Source organism: Somniosus microcephalus, chromosome 6 (genome assembly GCF_052327205.1).
Source record: "Somniosus microcephalus isolate GS21.2 chromosome 6, FLI_Smic_1.0, whole genome shotgun sequence".
NCBI classification, from domain to species: domain Eukaryota; kingdom Metazoa; phylum Chordata; class Chondrichthyes; order Squaliformes; family Somniosidae; genus Somniosus; species Somniosus microcephalus.
In genome coordinates, this window is record NC_140992.1 from 246,144,325 (window position 1) to 246,167,468 (window position 23,144).

The 23,144-nt window shown below is 39.6% G+C and overlaps 1 protein-coding gene across 1 annotated transcript in view; it reads right to left on the bottom strand.

The window, feature by feature from the left end:
• The window catches only part of nfat5b (nuclear factor of activated T cells 5b), a 176,600-nt gene that overhangs the window by 78,296 nt on the left and 75,160 nt on the right, over positions 1-23,144 (bottom strand). The window contains exons 3-5 of the mRNA XM_085991713.1: positions 13,517-14,060; positions 6,875-7,064; positions 1,045-1,235 (exon numbers count right to left, since the gene is read on the bottom strand). Of these exons, the coding sequence (XP_085847839.1) occupies positions 1,045-1,235; positions 6,875-7,064; positions 13,517-14,060 (925 nt within the window). The remainder of the gene's footprint in view (positions 1-1,044; positions 1,236-6,874; positions 7,065-13,516; positions 14,061-23,144) is intronic.

Sequence of the window (23,144 nt, forward strand, 5' to 3'; positions counted from 1 at the left end):
TGAAATGGAATGGAGGGGATTGCAGTTTGTTTTTTCCTGAAACAATCATAAATGTTGTCTGTGTCCTGCATTCCAATCAAATTTTACACACCTTCCAGATAGCAATGTGACCACTGATACAGTGTATAATAGAGATCTTCCTTAATAAGCACCCTACAGAGAACTATAAAAAAATTCAAACTGATGAACACAGTTTCAGCTTAGGACTTAACACAGATGTAAACGCTCAATCATCTGAGCCACATTCTGTTTTTGTTGCTCGACCAGGAACTTTGCATTTATCAAAGGTAAGTGGGTGGATCATGCTGACATTATACTTGGTGGCAGTACTGAACACGTTCAGTCACCCGACCATATACTAGCCACGTATAAACCTTAAACTCAGCACAGATGCTTATTAGCTTTGCTGTATCAATAAAGCAATAATCCACCAGAGACTCACAAATCTGAACTCTGAGAGATGAAGTTGCTGAAGCTTAAGCTTCCAGTTAGTTCTGTGAAATGAAAACTACGATATTTCATTTCACTTTTAATTTACATTTGGGACACAATTGATCTCTCCTAATGTATTCCTTTTTATGAACACTAGTGTGAGGTAGCATCTCATTTTGCTCCACTTCGCCTAAAGGCTAAAATTCATGTTGCAGTACAGTTCCAAGGGTGTTTTTTACATTTAGATACTTTGCCCAAGTGACCATTCTTCATGTGTGCACCTAGACGGTAAACGTCAGCAGCTACTTAACAGTAGAGCAGCATAATGAAGTCCAGTTACTTCCTCACCCAATATTATTACCAACAATGTCCCCACGTGGGGAGGGCAAATGTTGGCCAGCATTTGCCCTCCCCACGCGGGGACATTGTTGGTCTGCACTGCTGATGCGCCCGAGATCATCAGCACAAATACCAACTGATATAATAGGGGATCACAAAATGAAAACCCAATATTCACACAATTTTAACACCCAAAATAAGTACCTTCCATATGTTTTATCCATTTACCAGAAAATACATTAGTGATATCAGTAGATCTCAGCAATTACTTACGCTAGTGTCATGTTATTTCCAGGATCCAGGTTGACCTCAATCACAGTTGTTCCTTCAATATCCACCTCCTTGCAAGGAGTAGTATTTCGCCCAGTGACTCTGCATGCTTGGTAAAAACCATGAGGTTTGACTCGGCCAGAGTCATTACCAACAAAAACTTGTAAGATTGCTGGTTCATTGTAACCTTCCAACTAAAAGAAAATAATTGAAGAGTTTATTATATGAAATCTTCAATATGACAAGGAAAATTTTAACTTTTAAAAGTGGAGTTTTAACAGATAACAAATCTTTACTTAAGTGCAAGGTATATAAGTATATATCTTTTTGATGTATATTAATGACCTGGACTTGGGTATACAGGGTATAATTTCAAAGTTTGCAGGTGACACAAAAAGGTTGTAAACAGTGAGGAGGAATGTAACAGACTCCAGGAGGGCATAGACAGACTGGTGAAATGGGAAGACACATGCCAGATGAAATTTAATGTAGAGAAGTGTAAAGTGATTCATTTTGGTAGGATGAACGAAGAGTGGCAATATAAACTAAATGGTGAAATTTTAAAGGAAGTGCAGGAACAGAGACCGGGGGGGGGGGGGGTTACATACACAAGTCTATGAAGGTGGCAGGACAAGTTGAGGAAGCTGTTAAAAAGGCATACGGGATCCTTGGCTTTTATAATTAGAGGCATAGAGCACAAAAGCAAGGAAGTTATGCTAAACCTTTATAAGACACTGGTTAGGCCCCAACTGGAGTATTGTGGACAATTCTAGGCACCACACTTTAGAAAAATTTACTAGAATAGTACCGGGGTGAAAGACATCAGTTACGTGGAGAGACTAGAGAAACTGGGTTGTTCTCCTTAGAGGAAAGAAGGTTAACAGGTTAATGGGAGATCTGATAGAGGTGTTCAAAATCATGAAGTGTTTTGATAGGGTAAATAAGGAGAAACTGTTTCCAGTGGCAGAAAGGTCAGTAACCAGGGGACACAAATTTAAGGTAATTGGCAAAAGAACCAGAGGCGGCATGAGAAAAAGAATTTTTATGCAGTGAGTTGATAAGATCTAGAATGCCCTGCCTGAAAGGGTGGTAGAAGCAGATTCAAGAATAACTTTCAAAAAGAAATTGGATAAATACAAATACTTGAAGGGGAAAAATTTGCAGGGCTGTGTGAAAGAGCAGGGGAGTGGGACTATTTGTATAACTCTTTCAAAGAACTGGCACAGGCATGATGGGCCGAATGGCTTCCCGCTGTGCTGTATCATTCTATGATTCTATGAAATGTTCTTATAATTTTGAAATCAACCTTTGCCCTTAGAAAATAGATAATCTTTAAGAACAGCAAAGCAAATAAACAGAAACTGCAAATTTTTATTTTATATATTCATTCTCGGGATGTGGGCGTCACTGGCAACACGGCATTTATTGCCCACCCCTAGTAGTTTCCCTTGAGAAGATGGTGGTGGGCTGCCTTCTTGAACCGCAGCAGTATGTGTAGCGAAGGCAATCCCACAATCCCATTAGGTAGGGAGTTCCAGATTCTGATCCAGCAACAATGATGGAACGGTGATGTATGTCTAAGTCAGAATGGTGTGTGACTTGGAGGGGAACTTAGAAGTGATGGTGTTCCCATTCATCCACTGCCCTCGTCTTTGTAGATGGTAGAAGTCAAGTTTTTGGGAGATGCTGCCGAAGAAACCTTGGGTACACACTGCAGCCACGGTACGCTGGTGGTGGAGGGAGTTCATGTTCAAATAAGTGGATGGGGTACCAAACACACTGCTCTGTCCTGGATGCTGCTGAGCTTCTTGAGTGCTATTGCAGTTGCACCCATCCAGGCAACTGGAAAGTATTCCACTTCTGACTTGTGCCTTGTAGGTGGTGGAGAGGTTTTGGGGAGACAGGAGGTGAGCCAGTCACTGCAGAATATCCAGCCTCTGACCTGCTCTAGTAGTCACAGCATTTATGTGGCTGGTCCAATTGAGTTTCTGGTCAATGATGGCCCCCCAAAAATGTTGATGGTGAGGAACTCAGTGATGGTAATGCCGTTGAATGTCAAGGGGAGGTGGTTAAGCTCTCTTGTTGGAGATTGTCATTGCCTGGCACTTGTGTGGTACAAATGTTACTTGCCAATTATCTGCCCAAGCTGGATTTCTAACAGCACATCAAAATAAACTTTATTTTACAAAAAACAGCCAGTTGTGCTTTGTCTGAATTTGCATCTGCCGGTTATAGCAGACGTTTGTTTAGGACCAAGCTGTTGATATTGCTCAGCAATATTAGAAAATGCAAAGTGCATCAGAATGACAAAATTATTTAACATTGGCAGCACATTATCCATCTTCAGTCCATCCCTACTGACTTTGGCATCTACTTTGATCATTTTACTCAACTGCGAATAACATCCGTTTATCTTTCTTAGTATTAACCTGGTTCAAAGGAAGAGAGACATATCTGCGCTCTTCAGTTGCTTTTCCGCTGTACCCCAATACGAGTCAGAAACTACTGAGAAGCTCTCCGAAAAAGCTTCTCATCATATACACCTGATCAATGTTACGATAGGTATTGCAGAGAAATGCTAAGAATTCAGAGCTCTTATTGTTTTGGAACTGTTATCAAGTACTGGTGAAAAATCAATTAGTCTACCACTGTACTCATTCTGTTGATTGATCCAATTTGCTTCGTGTTATTTCTGTCCCTTAATAAACACTAATAAGTAGTTTCCAGCCTGAAAGATATGGTATGTCAGCATGTTATTTTTTGTCAAATACATTGGTTAGGAGTTATGGGGATAAGTGTACACGCCAAACGAAAAAGGTTTATGTTCACCTTGGGCACACTAACTCCTAGATAATATGCACATAAGGCCAAAATTCAGTTTATGGTAAGCACGTGTTTGCTGATGGAAGCAGATGTTTGTGGTGAGCACAAGTACATTGGAATATAGGAACAGCAGTAGGTCATTCAGCCCCTCGAGCCTGTTCTATCATTCAATTAGATCAGTACCTCAACTGTATTTACCCACCTTTTCTCCACATCTCTTGATACCTTTCCCTAACAAAAATCTATCGATCTCAGTCTTGAAAATTTCAATGGACCAAGGAATCCTACAGCCTTTTGGGGGAAGAGAGTTTCACATTTCCACTACACTTTGTGTGATAAAGTGCTCCCTGATTTTACTCCGAAATGGCCCAGCATTAAGATTATGCCTCCTTTGTTCTGGATTCCCCCACCAGAGGAAATAGTTGCTTTGTAACTACACTAACAAATTCCTTTATAATTTTAAACACCTCTATTAGATCACCACTCAAACTTCTATACTCAAGGGAATACAAATCAAGTTTGTGCAATCTGGCCTCATAATTTAACTCTTTAAGCCCTGGTATTATTCTGGTGAAGATGCACTGTACCCCCTCAATATATCAGGTCAATAAATCTCTCCTGCAGTTTGGTGCCCAAACTGAGCACAGCACTCCAGATGGGGTCTGACCAAGGGTCTATGCAACTGAAGCATCACTTCCTCACTTTTGTATTACACTTCTGTATAGACAGGCTGGTGACATGTGGCAGATGAAATTTAATGCAGAAAAGTTTATATTGCCTCTCTTCGTGATACATTTTGGTAGGAAGAACGAAGAGAGGCAATATAAACCAAAGGGTACTATCCTAAAGGGGGTGCATGAGCAGAGACACCGGGGATATATGTGCACAAATCGTTGAAGATGGCAGGGCAGGTTAAGAAAGCGGTTAAAAAAGCATACGGGATACTGGGCTTCATAAATAGAGGCATAGGGGGTGATTTTCACTCAGAAGTCGGGAAGGAGGCGGGACTACAACTTTCGGGGTTGTAGTCCCGCCTCCATCGAGATGCGGCCAATCCATGCGATTTTAACTTGATTGACCTTGTTGAGCCCGCTGGGCGGGCTCAGCAGGCCAATTAAGGGCCACCCAGCAACAGGTGACGTCACAGACTGAAATTTCATCTGTCAAGACGTTTTGACAGATGAAATATCAGTGTTTCACAGCTGTTTGAAGCTGCCAAACACTGACAGTCTTACTTCTAACCGGAGTCCTTCTACACAAACTCAGTTAGAAATCTCTCTGGCACAGAAAGCTGCAGGCTGTCACTTTTGACAGTTCGCAGCCGTTCTGCTTTCTGTGCCGGTTAGATGATGGACTCCCGAAACCTAGAGGAAGGAAGGCTAAAAAGGTAAGTACAGGTAATTTAAACTTCTTTAGACACACCAAACACACCAAACACACTTACCTTTGCACTCATGCACCCACCACTCGCCTGAACACCGACATCTCGACCCCTCCAAGTCCTTCAACTCGACGGCCCGACTCCTCTAACTTGCCGTGGTTTGGAGCCGTTGGGAATCCCACACTTCAAGCTTTAAAATAGGGATTAGGCTAAAAACTGCCTGTTAACTACCTGTTAACAGGCAGTTAATTGTCACTAATCCCTTCCCGTCTCGGGTAGGCGGGTCCCAGTGCGGGGCGGGTACCCGCCTCCTTTGAAACTTACAAGGAGGCGGGTTTGGGGCGGGATGGTGTCGGGACCCCCGAATTCGGGACTTTAACCCCCCGCACGCCTCCAATCCCGACTCCATGGGTCAGTTAAAATCGAGGCCATAGAGTACAAAAGCAAGGAAGTTATGATGAACCTTTATAAAATACTGATTCGGCCTCAGTATTGGAGTATTGTGTCCAATTCTGGGTGCCGCACTTTAGGAAGGATGTGAAGGCCTTAGAGAGGGTGCAGAAAAGATTTACGAGAATGGTTCTAGGAATGAGGGACTTCAGTTACGTGGATAGACTAGAGAAGATGGGGTTGTTCTCCTTAGAGCAGAGAAGGTTGAGAGGAGATTTGATGGAGGTATTTAAAATCATGAGGGGTCTAGACAGAGTAGATAGAGAGAAACTGTTCCCATTGGCAGAAGGGTCGAGAACCAGAGGACACAGATTTATGGTGATTGGCAAAAGAACCAATGGCGACATGAGGAAAAACTTTATGTGGCGAGTGGTTAGGATGCACTGCCTGAAAGGGTGGTGGAGGCAGACTCAATTATGGCTTTCAAAAGGGAATTGGATATGTACCCGAAGGAAAAAAAATTGCAAGGCTACGGGGAAAGGGTCAGGGAATGGGACTAGCTGAAGTGCTCTTGTAGAGAGCCAGCACGGGCTCAACGGGCCAAATGGCCTCCTTCTGTGCTGTAACCATTCTATGATTCTAACCCCCTTGCAATAAAGGCCAACATTCCATTAGCCTTTCTGCTTACTTTTTGTACCTGTGCACTAGCTTTTAATGATTTGTGTACATGGACACATAAATCCTTTTTGCTGCTCCACAGCTCCTAGTCTCTCGCCATTAAGAAAATATTTCCAATTTGTCTTGCTCTGATGGAAAGTGGACAACCTCACACTTCCTCACATTGAACTCCATCTGCTATAGTTTTGTCCACTTCCTTCTCCCATCTACACAAATTACTGGGCCTCCTAACTTTGTGTATATGACTCTAGTAGAAATTATGAGAGAGAGCACAAATCAGAGCAATCTGAATTCCCTTCTTTTCCCCCATTAGCCTCAATACCTTTACTTCCCAAGTCTCTATTTTCCTTTCAAACACCTCAATTGACTTTGTCTTTGGCCTTCTAGGGCATTTCCACATTCGCACAGCCCCATTTTGGATGTTTAATTTGCTTCAGTGAATTATCTGGATTTGCTTTTAACTGGCTTACCTCAAATTCTAAAAGTATGTCCCCTTGTTCGAAACAAAAAGTTTCTGTTTACTTAACAGCAATTCTTTTCAAATGCAGGGAAGACAATTACCTTTACTGTTGGAAAGCCTTGTTGTGTCCGATCTTTCACAGAGCCACGGCTACCCTCCGTCAAGTACCGTGCCCTGTGCTGTGTCTCAGGTTGAACCAGTACCTTGAGTTCTTTGCCCTCACTTTTACCAGGATAGTGAGCAGTTAGTGCTGGGCCCTTCTTTAAAGAAGTTTTCTGTGGTTCCGTTGTTCTGTGAAATGTCAAAAACATTTATCATCGAAATTACTTTCATGATATGCAATACATCTTTTGATTTCAGTTGCATATTGCATTATGATAGTACTTTTTTAAACTCTGTTTCTCATCTTTCAATAAATTATCTTTTATTTTCCTAAAATACCTCACCTCATGTCCCTCTAGGGAGGAAAGTATAAAATATTCCATTACTCTATATTTGCAATTCTGTTGTTTAAATACCAGGAATGATTTAACTGCAATAAAGGCCAACATTCCATTAGCCTTTCTGCTTACTTTTTGTACCTGTGCACTAGCTTTTAATGATGCAGCACAATAGGGAACAGGCTGAGATAGTGGTGGAAACATGTATTCAATATCACTTCAGTGAGCTTATGATCCCATCTGTGCCGCAGGAAGAAAGGTAATGGAGCAGGTCTCATTCCTGAGCATCTAGGAGGTATGTCTTAGAATGGAATGAGCAAAGGCCCAGGAATATTCCATTTGCTCATCTGCCTTTTGGCCCAGAAACTTACTGCACATTAACATGTATTTACCCAAGTATCTGTGTGTAGGAGATCCAAAGAGAAAGAAATCAATTTTCAAAAAATAAATTGAATTTGTAGGTTATTTTTGTCCCTGCCTTGCCTCCCCCTTGCACCATACAACTATCCTGCTCCATGGCCTCTTCTAATCCCACTCTATCCATCCACTAGGATGTTCATAGGGATGCATCAGGGTGCTTCACCCTCCAATTTCCCTTGCTTCTCTGCACCTCCTCTTGACTCAGTGCCTATTCTTGATAGCACAGCCAATGTTGGGAAGTTGCCATCTGGGGAATCCTGGGTAAGATCTTGCATGCTACCATTCTGTAGTGAGCACTTATTTTATTGCATATCCCATTTACACAACCAAACACTACCTGGTTTCCTGCCAGTTTGAGAATTTCTTTTATGTTGTGCAACTGGACTGGTTCGGTAACTTCACAGCAGAAATCTTTACCATATATTATAACTGTCTACTTGTACATAAGTGGGGGAAAATGGCCATTTTTCAATCATACAAATCAGCAGGTCCCATTAATAATTTTAAGTAGGCTGACCATTTCAATATATGCACAATAGAAATTAATTCAAATTCATGGCTTGATTTACAAAACACATTTAGAAAGCCAAAGAATCAGTTGGCAAGTTTTTAGACCATTATTTTGAATTCAGAACCATTTATATTTGCAATACCGTACTGATATGGTTTTAACAGTGGAATCATGTTGGCAGCATTAATGGGGTAATAACTAAATTTAAGATTACTACCTAGTAAACACAGCTAAGTCAGTAAATCAGCCCAATGTAATGCTGCATGTAACATAATACTGAAAATATTGTCAAGTGTTAAATATGGAATACTAGGTAATAACACATCATGGGGTGCGGATAATGTAATAAGCTATAACAGCAAAGTTCAAGCAGTTTAATAACACTGTCTGAACCCCAAGACATGATACCCTTGAAACATATTTCAGCCGGTGTTATTCTATGTAACATATTAATGTAGTGGTTTTCTTTTTCTTTCAATGAGCCACTCTTGCAACCCACCCCCTTCCAGTGTGGGGAACTTAGAAAATGGGTGCAGTTGGCCTCCTGGAATTGAATTAGATTGAGACATTAATTTACCATTTGATTTGAGAAGCAGTGATATTAAGCAGAACTATCAACTTCAACAAGATCACAAAACAGGCGGTAGCAGATCCCAATACCCATTATGCACACCACCCACTTTCCCTTACCATTGAAGTTGGGAGAGGTGTATAAGGGTTGGCTTGTTTTACACCCACACTGAACTTGAAAGCTCATTGTATTTATTTCACTGAGTGTTACAGGGAAATTGCGTACAAGATGAAAGAGTCTTGAATACATTATATGACTGTAATGCAGCAGGGAACTGAGGTGATGTTGTGAACTTTATTCAGTTCACTGTTTTTTTACCCAGTGGGAATGTCATACCAAATGGATGGCTGACACCCATTTGCTGACCTCAAGATCAGGACAGAAGTGATATTGCACCACATGATTATTGAGCCAGTAATACTATTGGGATTTATTTTATTTGTTGATAGAGAGGACTATCATAACTTTTATATACTATGAAGTCACAGAATTGCTTCCCTCACTGCAGTATAAATAAAAGGTACAAAACAAAAACATACTTTTAACAACATAGAGAACCTTCAAAACAAGTTAAAATACAAATTGAATTTAAAAAAATCTTTGGACTCATTTTATCCATTTTATGCATGCCAATAGCAAAACATGGGCATCTTTTCCTTCACAAGTACCAATTAAATTTCTCTTCATTATTATCTCCCTGGCATCTATTTAATTCTAAGCTTCAAATTGTTTTTTTAAAGAGCAAAGAAATTAGCTTAAAATTTAAATTACGGATCGCATTAGAAACTGCACTTTTAAACTAGCTACTGCTGCTTAGAAAATGGTCATCGGTTCCATCCATACCAATAAACCCAAAAGTAGTGGCTACCACTTATCTACATAATTGTACAGTGAAAATAAAAGGAGTGTGCAACGTGCCAAACATTTCCAATTGTAAATGTAGCCTCTGTTGCTTCTGGCCTCTCTTTGGCCCACCTGTCAATTTCCAAACACCAAAGTGGATTTGAATTGCCATTTTACCTGCACAATCTATGTTAATTTTTTTTATTGACCTGATCATTCCCTATTATTGCCATGGCCACCACTTTGGAACTGGGATACAAAGTGCTAAGCTATTGCCAAATCCATTTAAAGAATCACAATAACTTATATTTAATTAAAAAGGTGTTGAAAAAAATGGATTGTGCTTATGCAAAATGCCAACGGTAAACATTCCAGCAATATTTTTTAATTTTAAAGGTCTTTAAGATTGACCAAAGACTAAAGCATATAGAATTTTTAAAGTCTAAAATGTTTGTATTAACTCTTTGTGATGATTTTATGGAAAATCTTGCAGGAATAGAGTTCCCATCGTCATAAATATACCCAAAATGCCCTGGAATTTTTCACAAATGAGTTCTGTTCCCTATGTTCATGGCACTTTTCAGACGTATTCATTTTCAGCCTATGAGATTACTCTTCTGATTTCAATGTAATTGGTCTGTGCAAATTCAATGAATGTTCTAGCTGTATATTACTAAAATAGGTCTTTTCAATTTAGTCAAATTATAAACCCAGCACAGAAATCCTTATTGATGCTGCACACAATAACAGTCTGGAAAACTCTGAATTTCTCTAACTTAAATTTATCAGTTACATTCTTTCTAACCTGTTATTAATAGCTAAACTACACTATAGTAGAAAGGAAAATATAACTGAGAACACAATCATATAAGATAAAACTAAGAAAGTGACAGGAATGCAAGTTGATAGTTAAGTAAATTATTACCAGAATGATTGCAAATTAATAGGAAGTAGTTGGTCTTGGTCCAGGTGCCTGCCTATATCAACTACACAGAAGATGACAAGGTGGAAAGGCACGAAATAGCAGGGAAATGGATAACTAACTAGTTGAGCCCGAGGATGCAAAGGGTAGTTTTTAAGGGTGCATTGTCAACATTGAAGAGGTGATTAGTGAGTACTGCAGCCATCTGTTCTGGGGCCATTGTTGTTATAGATGCATATTAATTATTTGGATGAAGGGACAATTACAAAGCTCTCCAACTTCCAAATTGGGAGGGGTCATAAATAATAGGGAACAAGTGGACCAGCTGCAGAGGGATCTGGACAGGATTGGACAGTAGGCTAACAAGTAGTGGATATTATTGTCAAGAAATGCAAAGTTGTGAAGCTGAGGCAGGGAAAAATTGGGAATGGAAGAGTCTAATGGGAATGACACAGCAAAGGGATCTGGGGTTTTAATGAAAAAGACCCTTAAATAGGACAATGCAGTGGTGTTGAAAAAGCTAAATGGGGTCTTAGGACATAGAGCTCAAGGGACAGAGTACAAGTTGCAGGAAATAGTAACCAGTTTATACAAAGTATTGATCTCACCCAACCTTGAGTATTGTGTATAGTTCTGGGCATAGAATCACACAGTGGAGACATCCTGGCTTTGAAGGGAGTACAAAGAAGGGCAACTAACTTAATAAATGGGATTAGGTACCTGCACCATGAGAAATTGGATATTAGGGATACATAAATTGGCAAAAAATGTGGCTTTGATGTGATATTATTTAAATATTTAAGATATTAAAAGGAAAACGGAACTCCAGAAACATATTGAACACAAACCCTAGGACAAGGAGCACTCAAACTTAGATCAGAAAAGGCGATACACAGATGCGATAGAATTTCTTCACACAGCTGATGGCAGTAGAAATGGAAAATGTTCCAAATTTTAATGATGTATAAAATTTTGTCAGGTAGAGCTATTGATGGTTATGAAAGAAAAAAAGTGAGTCCTGTGACCTTTGCGACTGGCTTGGTGAATGAAAATGGTCCTTTCTAGTCCTGTACAGTCCTATGTTCCTCAGGACAACTGGACATGTTGGGGAGTAGATGTAGGGGGTGGGGGTGTGTGTGTGGGGGTGGGGGTGTGTGGGGGGGTAGGGTGGGGGTGTGTGGGGGGGTAGGGTGGGGGTGTGTGGGGGGGTAGGGTGGGGGTGTGTGGGGGGGTAGGGTGGGGGTGTGTGGGGGGGTGGGGTTGGGTGGGTGGGGGTGGGGTGTGTGGGTGGGGGTGGGGTGTGTGGGTGGGGGTGGGGGGTGTGGGAGGAGGGAGGGGAAGGTTGCGTTAAATTAAGTGCATCTAGTAATGCATCATAGATAAACAAGGTCTGCTGGAGTTTGTGATTCCCTTAGGGAGTTGGGAAGGAATTTAGGGAATTAGGGAGTTTTTCCTGAAATATGTAATTATTTTTTTCTTCCTTTTTATTTGCCTTTCCCAGGATCTATCATTACTAGTGATTGGGTGGGTGATGCATGAGGTTGCGCTCTCTGATAGCATTAGAATGAGGCCTGATGGTCTTTTCATGCCTTTCTTTTCATATTGTATCTTTTTGTATGTAAACACAACACAGTGGAAATTTAGCAATCACCTTCAGATGTGAACCAAACTTTGCAGTTCTTGAATCTAGGGGATTTAATTGTGGTATACTTCTGCCTTGAGGATATATCTGGGTCTCTCAAGCTCCATCAAAAAGTCTTTCAACACAGATTATTTGACAAATACAGGGTGTAGTTTGAAAAAATAACTAGATGAGGGACATAAAAATCAAGTACAATTACACTGAAGGTACATCCTCTTTAATACAGTAGCAGGTCTATTTTCGAATGTGTAACTAAAATTCAATATAGTCCGTTACCAGGAATTCTAAACTACCAAATTGTACCAGACTGTTTACCTCCAGTTAATAGCACCACTAATCTTATGGATGATATAAAAACATGCAATTACTACGTAGTCAATTGTCAAATCACTTGTTTCGTCTATCTATAAAGCTGAATTTACCTCCACACAAGATGGTTTTCAATGTAGTTACTCAAAGTTCATTCTGGACAAAAAAGCTTTGGACCTTACTTTGTTGGTAAATGCATCACCAGTTTGGTACTGAACCGCACAGGCCAGCAAGATCCCTGGTTCGATCCCTAGTTTCGACTGAGATAGGTGATCTCAGCTTGGCAGCAGTAGGAATGCCACAGTTGGCTTCACTGCCTCTGGGATAGAGAAATGAAATAAGTAGGTAAATTAATTGTGAAAAATTGGCTAGGGTTCCATCTCCTGGACACTATCCAGTGATCTCTGCGGCAAAGTGTACTGTGGACATAGGGCAAGGACAGAATTGGACTCGGCTAAGATTTCCCCCACCATCACACAATCAAATAGCCTGCTGATACTGACTATCTAGGGTCCCTCTTTAAGAATGTTGGCTTAAATGAGGTACCACAGGGCTGCTGGCTCCCATGGAAGCATACCCCAACATGTGTTGCCATCTTTAGGGGTGAAGACTGGGGGTAAAAAAACCTTCTGAGAATGTATTATTTATGAAGATAACATTTGCATCAACAGATGCTACAGTGTCTCTAGCATATAGGAGGCACAGGTAATTTTAGGGGAAAATTCCATATAATTAATAGAATTGTATATGAGGTATAAGGGGAACATACTTTGCCTAAGAAAATCGGTTTAGAAAAATTGGAAACATTTGATTACTAGGGTGCTTCCATAATACAGATGAGAAATCCTCATAATTTATTCTTCCAAATGTCAGGTAATTTTAGTCTCTATTATCTTTTACAGAGCATGTTGCTGCCCATAAATGAGGATGATATAATAGATGAGACAGAAAGAAAGAAGTCTGTGCTAGACTAACCTTTTAATTTTTAAAGGAAAAAAAAGTGTAAATTTCAGTTATATTCTGTGTGGGTTTATCTGAATACTACCTTAAAAGCTCATGTAAAATTTGTAGAAAGCTATACCAACCCATTGCTCCCCTTTGAGCTGTTTTTGCCTTCTGAGACGAGTTGAGAAAGTACATAATGGGGTCCTTTTGCACTGTCTGCATCAAAGACATCCATATTCGACTCTTCATCAGCCACACGCACAAAGCCAGGTCGTTGTTTAGGTGATCGTTTCCGTGACTTCCGTGGCACTGTTGTGTTGTCATTGTAGGAACTGGAACTCATGATGCTGAAGTTAGAGCCTGATTCATCCATCCAAATATTGCTGCTTTGCTCCGAGTCACCTGCATCATCCTGACAAGACATCCTGCTGTCATCCAGCAAGTCTTCGGGTGGTGGAGAGATGTTGAGGACGGTCCTCCTTTTGGGCGTGGACTGCAGCTGTGGGGCATTACTTAACTGATTTTCATAGCTCAGTAATTCACTTACCCCATGGCCACTTACCCCCTGTTCTGGAGTGCAGCTATCTACTTGCATAGATGTGTTGTCAGTTACTGAGGTAGAATGCATGCTAGGATTGGAAGATGGGGTGAAGGTACTGCTTTGACCACCGCTGGAGGAGACATCTGTGGTATGTACAATCCAAATGTAAATACACACATTTCAACGTGAGTTAGCTAGCATTGTCCAATTGTGTTCTGTTTAATTTTTCACAAAGCTTTAACTCAACAATTTATAAAGTTCCAAAAAGTGAAAAGGTATCAAATAATACTGGAAGATTATTTTTTTTTAACTGGGAGAGAGGGTATAGTACTCTCTAAAATACCAATCAGGGTCAGGAGAAAAAAATAAACTTTGGTACATTATAATTTAGTTGGGGTTGCTCATAGCCAAATAAGGAAAAATAATCTTCTGACCTACAAAGCAAAGAACTGCAAGTTTGTTGCAGCGACCCTGCTTGACAGGTAAGTTCCTGGAACTAAAATGAAAAAATAATTAAGCTAAACTTAAAATTATAACCATTGTCCATTCTTAAAAGTCACTGCAAGAAATATACATAAATATTAATCTAATGAATGGGTACGTGAAAAACAAAATGGGACCAGTGTCACATGCACTTCTCACCTCCAAGATATAGTCCTCTGAGAGTGCTACTAAAAAGTGAGAGGAGAAAACTCCTTTGAAGCACACTATACTCCTCTTGATCTACAACAGTATTTGGCTCCACAGAGGTCAGCAAAAAGACTAATTGAACAAATGATTATGAATAAATAAAAAAGAAAATGCAGTAAAAGTCTTTATTTCATCTGAATTTGAAGTAGATTCCAAAGTAGGTGCAATGCAGGTAAAATGGTTGCCCATACTAAAAGTGTGGGATTCTTGGGTACGTTGCACATAATGGGCAATGAACTCTTTTATGTTAACATCACAATACCTGAAGCACATTAGATGCATGAGACAGAGATACCAAATTTGTTCTTGGCCTATTCCCAACCTCCTCAAATACCTTTAACAAACCATGAAAACTAATGTTAACTAACTTGACTCTGTAAAAAAAAAATGTTTATTTATAATTTTTAATAATGACTTCAATTATATATTTTTCATATATAATCTTAAAAGTTCCCTCTCGATACAATAGTATTTTCAATTTTTTGCATTTGTTTAATGAATACTGATGCGTTATTTGCAGCCACTTTATTAGATCAGAATGTTAAATGCCTTGCTGTAAGTTTGGTCTTACTCATTTTTAAAATTTTCCCTCTATATGTCAAATTTCTTCCCTCCCTTAATCTCCTGTTCTTCTGGAAGCACTGACTCCTTGATGGCGTCTACAACTAGAGAACAAGGACCTCCTCTCAGCAAACAGGCTAGCAAACTTGCACTGCTAACTGCAAGAAGTTGCATTTCCCTACCGCGGCAGGGTGTAGCCCTCATGCGTTTGAAGCACCTGTGGGATGTATCCAATCCAAACAAGTGATGTTCAGCATCTACCTGGAACTGGGGAAATACTAAGCAGTTTGTGGCCTGTTCTTGAAGGACCGCTTGGTACTCCCAGGAGGAGACAAGGATTCAGCACAGGAGGGTAAATAAGCCAGTGAAAAGGAGCAGCCCATAGACAAGCCAATAGCAACTCCAATCAAAAGGATCACTAGTAGGCAGGACCCCATCTTTCCAACTGAAAAAAACTGTTTCAGCCCTTAAATCCACATTGTTCCCAGCACAAGCACAGCCATATCAAGAAACCTTAATGTATTCTTCCTACAAGCAATGTGATCAAAATATACAATAGTTCTAGAAGATAAAAAGGCAAAATTCACAATCTAAAACAATGGAATACCCCACTTATTAAGAAGACCTTTACAACATATTTATGACTTAGTCATGTGAGTGGTATTGGAACACCAGTGAAATTTTCTTAAATTGATTGTCAAAAAACACAGCAGGCCCTAAACTAAAAATTAAATATTTTCAGTATTTAAAAATGCCAATGGAAACTTGGCATCACAATGGTAAGGGAAGTAACTTTGTTCCATGGCTACTGGCCTTCTACTGGTACCTCATTCAAATGGTCATTCCTCATCTGTACGCCTATACAGTGAATTTCGGCAGGCTATTCTACTGAAGGGTGCTGGTGGGGAAATCATAGGTTTTCGAAATCCCATCCTCACTTTAAGTCTACACACTTAATTTTTCAGCAGCAATTTTAAATTCCTGGTCTATATGGCTCAGTTTCACATGAGACACTGTACATGCCAGCTGAAAAACAACTGCTTTCATATATGTATTACCCAAAACAGACAGCTCTCAGTGAATTTAAAACAATAATCTAATTAAAGTGCACAGATAAACCACCAGAGCTTTGCTCTTGTAGTTTATGATATCTTTTGAACCATCAACTGCATTGTTGCCTCATATTTCACACTGCTTTCTATTTTCAAAACCACTGAATTAACTGGATTCCATTGCATTGTTTTTTTAAATCCGGTATTATTAGAAGAAACAGTTTAATTTAAAAGGAACCAGAAGCTGGGGAATAATTTTCCCCTCATTTCTTGGAAGCACAGGCACCACTGTGCTACAATTTCTTTTAAAAAAAGGCCAAATTCAAACATGTTCTCAACACTGTTAAACTCTGTTTAACTAACTGCAGTGTGTATTTTCTCCTGTTGGATTGAAGACTAACATATTCCTTGGAATATAATTGGGTATCGCAGGATTTGTAACAAATGCATTAATTCAGGAAGGTTGTTGTGCTGATAAAGAAAATACTTGCATTTATATAGCGCCTTTCACGACCACCAGACATCTCAAAGCGCTTCACAGTCAATGAAGTACTTTTTGGAATGTAGTCACTGTTGTAATGTGGGAAATGCGGCAACCAATTTGCGCACAGCAAGCTCCCACAAACAGCAATGTGATAATGACCAGATAATCTGTTTTTGTTATGTTGATTGAGGGATAAATATTGGCCAGGACACCGGGGATAACGCCCCTGCTCTTCTTCGAAATAGTGCCATGGGATCTTTTACATCCACCTGAGAGAGCAGACAGGGCCTCGGTTTAACGTCTCATCCGAAAGACGGCACCTCTGACAAGTGCAGCACTGGAGTGTCAGCCTAGATTTATGTGCTCAAGTTCCTGGAGTGGGACTTCAACCCACAACCTTCTGACTCAGAGGCAAATGTGCTACCCACTGTACCACAGCTGACACTGATAATGATGCAGAGAATAAAATGGCAATATGGCACTACGGTACATGGAAAACAAAATGCAGGATACAGCAATATTTATTACCAGAGGAAGAAACTTTTGCATACAGCAGCATTTGGCAACAACTCGGATTCATTTCAGAAGCTTGACCCCACCCTTGGGGGAATTAAGTACTTTTATTACGCAGTTTTAACATGATTAATTTTGAGCTGTAACAAAGCATTGTTTGGTCTATACAAATTCAAAAGTGAGTAATGAACATATCCCTATTAAATTATTGTTAAATGTACAGAAGTAGTCTACTGATGATTCAGTCAGTTTTCTCTCCCCCAAATTTAAATTATCCAATAATGTGAATTAAAACAATGTTAATAACATAGTAAAGTGGAATTTTAGTGCCAAAATATTGAATTATATAATTATTTGAATCAAACAACTTTGAATTGGGAGGAGACTACACTGCAGTTATTCTACACTACTGTGTGTGCTTCTTCCAATTTTCTCCCCTCCCCTCATGGATCGTTCACTCTTTTTGTGGTACAGTTCGACTAGTCCCAGCAGCCTACTAGACAATGGAGGGCACCACAGCAGAGCCTGCGCCAGTCCTTTCCCAACATCCACACATGTGCATTTTGTATCAAGACTGGAAACCGTGGCTGATTTTCCACCCAACCCAGAGGCACTGAGCCCAATTATAGTTCATCAAACATAATGCAAACAAGGGGGCGAACCTGAGGCCATCTGGTCTTTATGGACAAATCACAGAGTGCATTTATCCACTAAGACGCTGAAGGAGCTCTGAGCGATTATAGTTAAATTATGATTTTTTTAAAATCTCAAACTTACCCACCCAATCTTTCAATCACTTCAACAACCTTCCCCCCCCCCCCCCCCCCACAACCACCACTCCCAGGACTGCCCTTCCTCCCAGGGCCTGTCACACTTTGTGTAACATACCCCACCAGTCTTCATGAACATCCCCGACTACAGGTGCACCCTCTCCCGATACTTCATAGCTGAACCAGACATCCAAAATGAGATCACCCCCACCCCCTTATCGCTCACCGTCAAGACGGTCTGCTGCCCTCAATTTTGGGCTTCCCACTACTCCTGCCTCAGCACCAATCTCTGATCCAACCTCACTCAGACTTTACTGTCCACCTCCTCCTTCCCTCTCTCCGTGCCACACATGGACCCACACTTTGCCACTTGCTCCTTCCCTTTAAATACTAGGCATGTTAATTCCTTTAAAAAAAAACTTAGATTTAATTACAATTTATGCTGTTAAGTACATAATTTAAAAATATATGCACAGGTTGTTAAATACAAAGATAAATGTGATTTTGCATCAATAGATCAGTAGAAAAGAATCATAAAAGGATCGTTACATTGAGTACAAAATTCAATTGTAAATCACAAGACAAATACTAAAGAAAAACAAACTGATATGGAGACAAAAAAAATTAAAGTAATTAGAGGAAAACATTATTTTTAATACTAATGCCTGTGAATAACATCTACTATTATTGAGATAACCTTGGAAACGAAGGTTATTAGAAAAATTATCGAATACCCTAGTCTGATCTAAGATTCTCAAGCAAGAAAATAAAGAAAGTGGCTGCAAATCAACATTATGGGATGCATTCTTCTCTGTCCACTATTTTTAGCGAAAAAGCAGCTTTGAGCTTTGCTTGAGTCTACTTTTTCCACTAAATATAGCAAAGAGAAAATAATCACTAAATTTGAACAAAAAGGCTATTGTTCTTATTCATTTTAACTATAAAAATACATTAATTTGCAAGACCCTTATAAAATAAACGCTTGTTCTCAGAACTTCTGTAAAATCAATCATAATAAAATACAGAAGAAAGTTATCGAAGAAACACAAAGACCATTTATGTGAAGTATAAAAGCGTAAACAATTTACATCCTGGATGAGAAACGTTCGGTTAAGCATCGCTGGCATAAAACAGTCTTTATTTAGGACACAGATACAATCACGACAGTAGCACAACCACACTTCCATGCATAGCAATTAGGAAAAAATAGCTAATCAAAGACTGGTTAGTGCAGTGGATTAGCACACTTCACTTTCATTTCTAAGTCATGGATTTGAACTGAGACAAAACATAGCGGATAATAGTTCCCTCTCTCTGCTGCTTTAAGAATGTTGTACTATAAAATTAATTTGAATAATCCCAGCCAATTTAAAACAGGTATGAATTCACAGCACCAAAGTGCCCTAACTTGGCACTAAATGTTCACTCTCACTCAGAGACACCACAAGGAAAATGGTATGGGAAAATTCCCATTGGTGCAATAGAGTATGCTCATCTGAGCTTGAGCCAAAGGCACATGGTTGGGACAGAAACTACTTTACTCTGCATATGGGTGGTGCTTTTCTAGGCAGATGCTGATGTTAGAATTTGAAATTGGAAAGTGTTTCCTTCCCCAGGACTGATTGCCTTTGCTTTGAGAAGCACAAAAAAAAAATCTAAAATTAGCTGCTGCTAACCCAGCAATAATAAATCTCACTAACTCAATTACAAATCAATAGCAGGTTGGTACAAATTACTACAAATCAATCAGAAATGCAATACAGTATCTAAACCCATTTAAGGTATACTTGGAGTGATATTTGCAAAATTCATTATCAAGTGAAAATGGCCCTCAAATCACATAAATACATAATTTTAGCATAAGATTAATTTACTGAATTTGAAGAAAATGTAATCATCTTGACTGCATTCATGGTTCTATTTAAGCGCCTTGGGATGTTTTACTATGTTAAAGGCACTATATAAGTGCAAGTTGTTGCTATTATACTAGGATTTAATCCTGCTGATTAACCATTAAATGAGTTACATGGTAAAGTTTTATTTATCTGCTCATGCTTACAATTTTGTCAGTTCTGATGGAAACTTATGCAAAATGTAGCTAAAATAATTATTTGAGGCCGAGGACAGTGACTTTAATTCTCTGCTCCACTCCCTCTCTGTCCTCGGCCTCTTGCACTGTTCCAATGAAGCTCAACGTAAGCTCGATGAACAGCACCTCATCTTTCGATTAGGCACTTTAAAGCCTTCTGGACTCAACATTGAGTTCAATGATTTCAGACTATAACCCCTGCCCCCATTTTTTTCAGGCGGCAGCTGTTGATGATGCTGCCATCCCCATGGCAACATTTAATCCCTCCTGCCTTCCACCCTATCACAGACCGTCCCTTTTGTTCCTGCCTCCTCTCTTCCCCCCCCCCCTTTCACTGCCTCTGCACCTGCTTAAAACCAGTTACATCCCTAACTTTTTCCAGTTCTGACGAAGGGTCACAGACCTGAAATGTTAACTCTGTTTCTCTCTCTACGGATGCTGCCTGGCCTGCTGAGTGTTTCCAGCATTTTCTGTTGTTATTTCAGATTTCCAGCATCCGTGGCATTTTGCTATTGTTGTAGGAATTCTTTAACAGGTTCAGTTAAAGCGCATGGAAAACTATATAAAGTTTAGAGAAGTATAGCTGCAGAGACTACAAAAGTAAAACAATTTTAGATTTGGACTAATATGCCAATAATAAAATCCAGGGCTAAATTTAGGGAAAGGGGCAATAGAGAAGTACTACAATCAATTGCTCTAACCTTTCATAAGATGGTATTTGGATTCTGCCTACTATGCATGAATACTGAATCTGTACAAATTTCTAAATGCATCCCATGTCATCACCCTTTTACAGAGCAGAATGTCATTCATTCCATGTGAAAATTGTCAGACTGCTTGGTTCTGTTTCGGCCATCTCACTTTACTGGTCACCAGTGTGTTATTCATCAATTCGATTAAGAAAATCCCAGTTAAGCACTCCATATCAGTTAGTTATCTGCAGTTTAATCTATCTATGATTGTTGGTCTTTTATTTATAACGTGAGTTTCACAGCCCCAGTTTCAATCCTTCACAATAAGCAATTCTGGCCACCTGACAGATTATGGAGCTTTTCCAGAAACCAACTAAAATCCTAACCTCATCAAATTCCCCGACAAACTGCAGGTTCTGGGTTGCTGTCTCTAGCAATGAAAAGCAGGCTCTAAGCACTCCTAACTATCCATTCTCCTCCATGTTCACATTACCACCAGGTTTAGTTCATCACTATTAGGAATGGAGAACAACCACTGATGAAATATATCAAAACCACTATGTTCCCTACTTGACAACAGCACTTAATTTTTTAGTCCAATTTCTGCTAATCCGTGGAAATCTGTTCGCGGAGGGGCATCTGGCACAGAAGTTGTCAATTATGCCGCCAATGTCAACTTTTTCCACCAACATCGTGGTCATCACCAGTTGCCTTTCTCCATTAAGAAACACTAAATTTCTGGTGACTGTGTGTTTGTTATGAAATTTATGATGGTCTGTTTTCAATAGTGGAGAATTTCCACCTACCGTTAGTTTTTTCCAGAAAATTACAACTGGATGCATACCGACAGACAAGTTAACAATCCACTTTGATCAAGTACTTTATGCCTTTGCTTACTGCCCTCAGATCCTTGACACTCTGGCAAACATCGCATTAGCAGAGCAGAAAGTTATACTACTGATACCATTTTGGTATGGCAACTTTGGTGCTTGCACCTTTCAGAGGTAATTATCCATCCTCCTTGATGGCATCCCAGGCATCGAGTCCTCCATCCAAACAAAAGGCACAAATGCTGATCCCCATAGCTTTTGATAGAACCAGGCTATTAAGCCTGGGCTGTTCCACCAAATTAATCTCTACAATTATCTGCTCATGTCAGCATCTAAGGCGGCAAACAATTGTATTCCTTCCATTTCGCTTGTGCTCAGTAGATCCAGTTCATTGACTTTACTCTTGTATTTTATATTAAGCACAATCAAAGATATCTAAATAATGGAAGTGTACTTTAGTGACTTGAAGTTTAAACAACTGCACTCCATTTACCACTGCCTCTGGTGGATATGCAAGTAAAAACTGCTGGCAAAAGCTACTCGGAGAGCATAGACACCTACAATTTAATGCTTAAAATTTGATTCAACTGCTCTGTAGAGTCCTTGACTCTCATGTACATAGCAGAAAATAATTTTTCCTCTTACAAAACCAATCACATCAACAAAAACGAACAATTCAACATGAATTTCACGCATTCTTGAACAGAATGTGCGTCCCTTAAAGAGTGCCGCTTCCTTTCCACTTCCCTGATGTCATTTCAAATACAGCCACTGATTAACTCACTTCTATTCTCCCCCCCCCTCCCCAAATTATACACTTGAGCTAGTGGGTCAGTCAGTCTGGCCTTGCTAAGGCACTGTTGCACTGGTAACTTGAAAACATTTTAGTTTATTTGTTTCTTACTAAGGTATCAGTTTCCAGTGAATCTGTCTTCATAATGAATGCATTTGTCACTCTACTCATGTTACTATGTGGAAGAGCTTTCTGAAGGTGAAAGGGAAAATGGAAATCCCTGTTCTCACAGAAGGGGTCTTCCATATAAACACACACTTCTGCACCGTCTCCTCTTCTTAATATTCAAAACATAAATTGAATGTAGGTCATATGAAATTCTTCTAACAGTTAACACCTATGATGCAAGCAGGTTGTTCATGAAATTTGTAACACCCAACTGCTTACTTTGAAGAACTCTCTTCAAAGAACAGGAGTTAGGATACTATGGAAAAAATTATCTTGTGTATATAATAGATATATATTTTCCCCCTAAAATTTCCATGGCTCATTTGCAGCATCTAGTGGTAGAAAACTAAATGGAGTGCCATTACAGCGCAGCGCAAGCTTTCTCTTCGGATCGATATATGGCAACATTGGCAGGTCCTTTGCCATGGCAAAATCAATGTTCAGTGAAATTTCAAGTCAAAGGGGTTTAATGTTTTTGGTTTTTCAAGCGATATTAACTGTCAACCTTTTTAAAAATTGCTTCTATGGACTGAAAGTTATCAAGTTATTATCATTACATTTTCTTTTATTGAAATGTTGTTTTAT